General features: G+C 51.9%; 1 protein-coding gene across 4 annotated transcripts in view; it reads left to right on the top strand.

Moving 5' to 3' along the window:
- The window catches only part of P4ha2 (prolyl 4-hydroxylase subunit alpha 2), a 30357-nt gene that overhangs the window by 17344 nt on the left and 10032 nt on the right, over positions 1 to 2981 (top strand). For all 4 annotated transcript variants that reach the window (XM_005350077.2, XM_005350078.2, XM_026780745.1 and 1 more), the window contains 2 exons: positions 514 to 707; positions 1453 to 1629. In XM_005350077.2, coding sequence (XP_005350134.1) covers positions 514 to 707; positions 1453 to 1629 — 371 coding nt within the window. The remainder of the gene's footprint in view (positions 1 to 513; positions 708 to 1452; positions 1630 to 2981) is intronic.

Genomic DNA, 2981 nt, shown 5'->3' with positions numbered 1-2981 from the left:
TCTCGAACTCACAGGGATCCGCCTGCCTCTGCCTCCCGAGTGCTGGGATTAAAGGCGTGCGCCACCACCGCCCGGCTTTATTTATTTTTTTATATTTTATTTTTTACCAGTCTCTCAGCTTGTGTCCCATCTGTAGCCAGTGTGTGATGTGGTCGCTAGACTTGCTGGCTGCATTCTGGGGAATGGCTTTAAATAGCTACAGCCAATCACAAGAAGGAGGTCGGACTCCAAGGGATCTCCTGGAAGTTTCACAGTTCTGAGTTCTGCCTAATCCCCTAGTTACTAGCTGAATGTGCCTCACTTTAATGACACATCTCCCTCATCACTGGACAGGATGAGAAAGCCCCTGCTGTCTTTTAAGCGCTGGCTGACGCAGCCCGGTTAGGTGCGGCAGCCAGCAGAGTGTAGCCTACCAGCGGGCTGCTGGGAGAGGAGTGACTCACAGAACAGTTTCTGTAAACGACCCTAACAGATGTTTGTGGTTTTCTTGTCCACACTTTTCGCTTTTTCTAGACCCAAGCCATGAACGAGCTGGCGGGAATCTTCGGTACTTTGAGCGGCTGCTAGAGGAAGAAAGAGAAAAACCATTGTTCAATCAGACAGAAGCTGGGCTAGCGACCCAGGAAAACCTGTATGAGAGGCCCGTGGACTACCTCCCCGAGAGGGATGTGTATGAGAGCCTGTGTCGTGGGGAAGGCGTCAAACTGGTGAGACCTGGGAAAGGGTGGGTGGCCAGGCTGGGGATCTGGGTGCTGGCTCTGGGCAGGCAGCATGGGAAGTTCCACTGTCGCTTTGCACTTTGCTCAGCATCTTCTGAGGCTGGGAGGTGGGGGTTCTCTGATGCATAGGACAGGAGATTGTCTCCATGGATTCTCCAGGGAGAATTCCCATCCTCCAGAACATTGCTGTACTCCCAACTCACCCCAGTGTGCCTACCTAATGTTTGACTCATTGGTTTGAGGGAAATGATGGGTGTAGATATGCCTCAGGTCCCCAGGGTGTCAATGACAAGAAAGACCCAGTGGTGAAAATGGCAGCACTTGCTGGGGCTTGGTGTCTGTGTCCCTGGCTTCCGAGAGCCCTAGGGTTCTACTGATCCTCACAGCTCAGTATTGAAGGAGGCACTCCCCTTTTCTGTGCCCCCTGATTGGCTTCCGATTGTTTTCCATCTGGAAAGGCTTCTCCCCAGCCACAGTGCTTCAGGCCTATTTAAATCTCCATGAAAGGGTCAGGAGGTGCCCTTTGCTGCAGGAATTGTGGAAATGGCATGATCTTCAGGGAGAAGGGGAGCTGCATGGTTTGTGTGGGGTCACTTCCCACTCTGGTTTTCTTCTGTGGTGAAGCCGAGGACAGCCTTGGCCATGGAGGGTGAAACCAGTGTGTGCAGACAGCTGGACTGATGCTGAGCATGAGGACTCGCTCCGCTCAGGACCTATATTCTGTGCTTCCTAGACGCCCCGGAGGCAGAAGAAGCTTTTCTGTAGGTACCATCATGGTAACAGGGTGCCTCAGCTCCTCATCGCCCCCTTCAAAGAGGAAGATGAGTGGGATAGCCCGCACATCGTCAGGTACTATGATGTGATGTCGGATGAAGAAATCGAGAGGATCAAGGAAATCGCTAAGCCCAAAGTAGGTGTCTCTGTGGGTCCTGCTGGGCCCCTGAGTGAGGCGGGGTACAGTCCCTCCTGCTGCTTCTGTGGGGCAGCTTGTCTGTGCGCCAGTTCACTCTCGTCCATAGCTAGTGTGGACTTGGGCTGACGTTGTAGGTTTATGAGCTCCGTAGAGAAGAAAAAGCAGGGAACCAGATGGACAGGTGTGAGCATGATAGCAGGTGTGAGCATGCAGAGCAGCTCGGTGACAGGTGCCATTTCACCTGGTTGAAGGGCTGGTTGTATGGGTTGCTTTTTAAGAAATGCATAGTCCCAGAAAAATGGAATCTGTGGAGTTCCAGATCAGGACTGCAGTGAGGGGTGAGGGCCGCAGTGAGGGGTGAGGGCCGCAGTGAGGGGTGAGGGCCGCAGTGAGGGGTGAGACCTGCAGTGAGGGGTGAGGATGGCAGTGAGGGATGAGACCTGCAGTGAGGGCTGCAGTGAGGGGTGAGGATGGCAGTGAGGGGTGAGACCTGCAGTGAGACCTGCAGTGAGGGGTGAGGGCTGCAGTGAGGGGTGAGGATGGCAGTGAGGGGTGAGGATGACAGGGGTGAGGATGGCAGTGAGGGGTGAGACCTGCAGTGAGGGGTGAGGGCTGCAGTGAGGGCTGCAGTGAGGGGTGAGGGCTGCAGTGAGGGGTGAGGGCTGCAGTGAGGGGTGAGGGCTGCAGTGAGGGGTTAGGGCTGCAGTGAGGGCTGCAGTGAGGGGTGAGGACAGCAGTGAGGGGTAAGGGCGGCAGTGAGGGGTGAAGATTGCCACGAGATGATAAAAACCACAGAGAACTGTTTGACTTGGAGGAGGGTGTACATACATACGATCTGGATAGTCCTCATCTTTACTTATGTTTAAATTTTCAATTTAAATACATTTCTTACTTAAACTTATTCCTCATTTGGTTTGTTTTTTGTAAATTTTCTTCTTGGAAATATTTTAATTTGTTGCATCGTTATATTAGTTCATTGTTATATGCTAAATTATCAAGTACCATTTTTTATGTAGGGTCTTATGTAGTTCAGGCTGGCTTCAGACTTGTTTTATATATACCTAAGGATAACCTTGAGCTTCTGACCCTTCTGCTACCACCTCCTGAGGGCTGGGATTACAGCTGTATAATGTCACACCTGGTTTATATAGTGCAGCCATTGAACCCGGGGTCTCCTGTGTTCCAGCCCAGCACTCTTAGCTGAGCCACGTTTATGGCCTAATATGCCAAACTGTTGATTTTTGCAGTGGTAACTCATGTTTACCGAGCTTGGTGTGGCAGGACTGTCTCCAGTGTTCTATGTGTATTTATTGGTTGTCTGTTGCAGACTCCGGTTTCTCCAGTGTTCT

The sequence above is a fragment of the Microtus ochrogaster genome, chromosome 7, assembly GCF_000317375.1.
Source record: "Microtus ochrogaster isolate Prairie Vole_2 chromosome 7, MicOch1.0, whole genome shotgun sequence".
NCBI classification, from domain to species: Eukaryota; Metazoa; Chordata; class Mammalia; order Rodentia; family Cricetidae; genus Microtus; species Microtus ochrogaster.
This window is presented reverse-complemented; position numbering and strand designations above follow the sequence as displayed.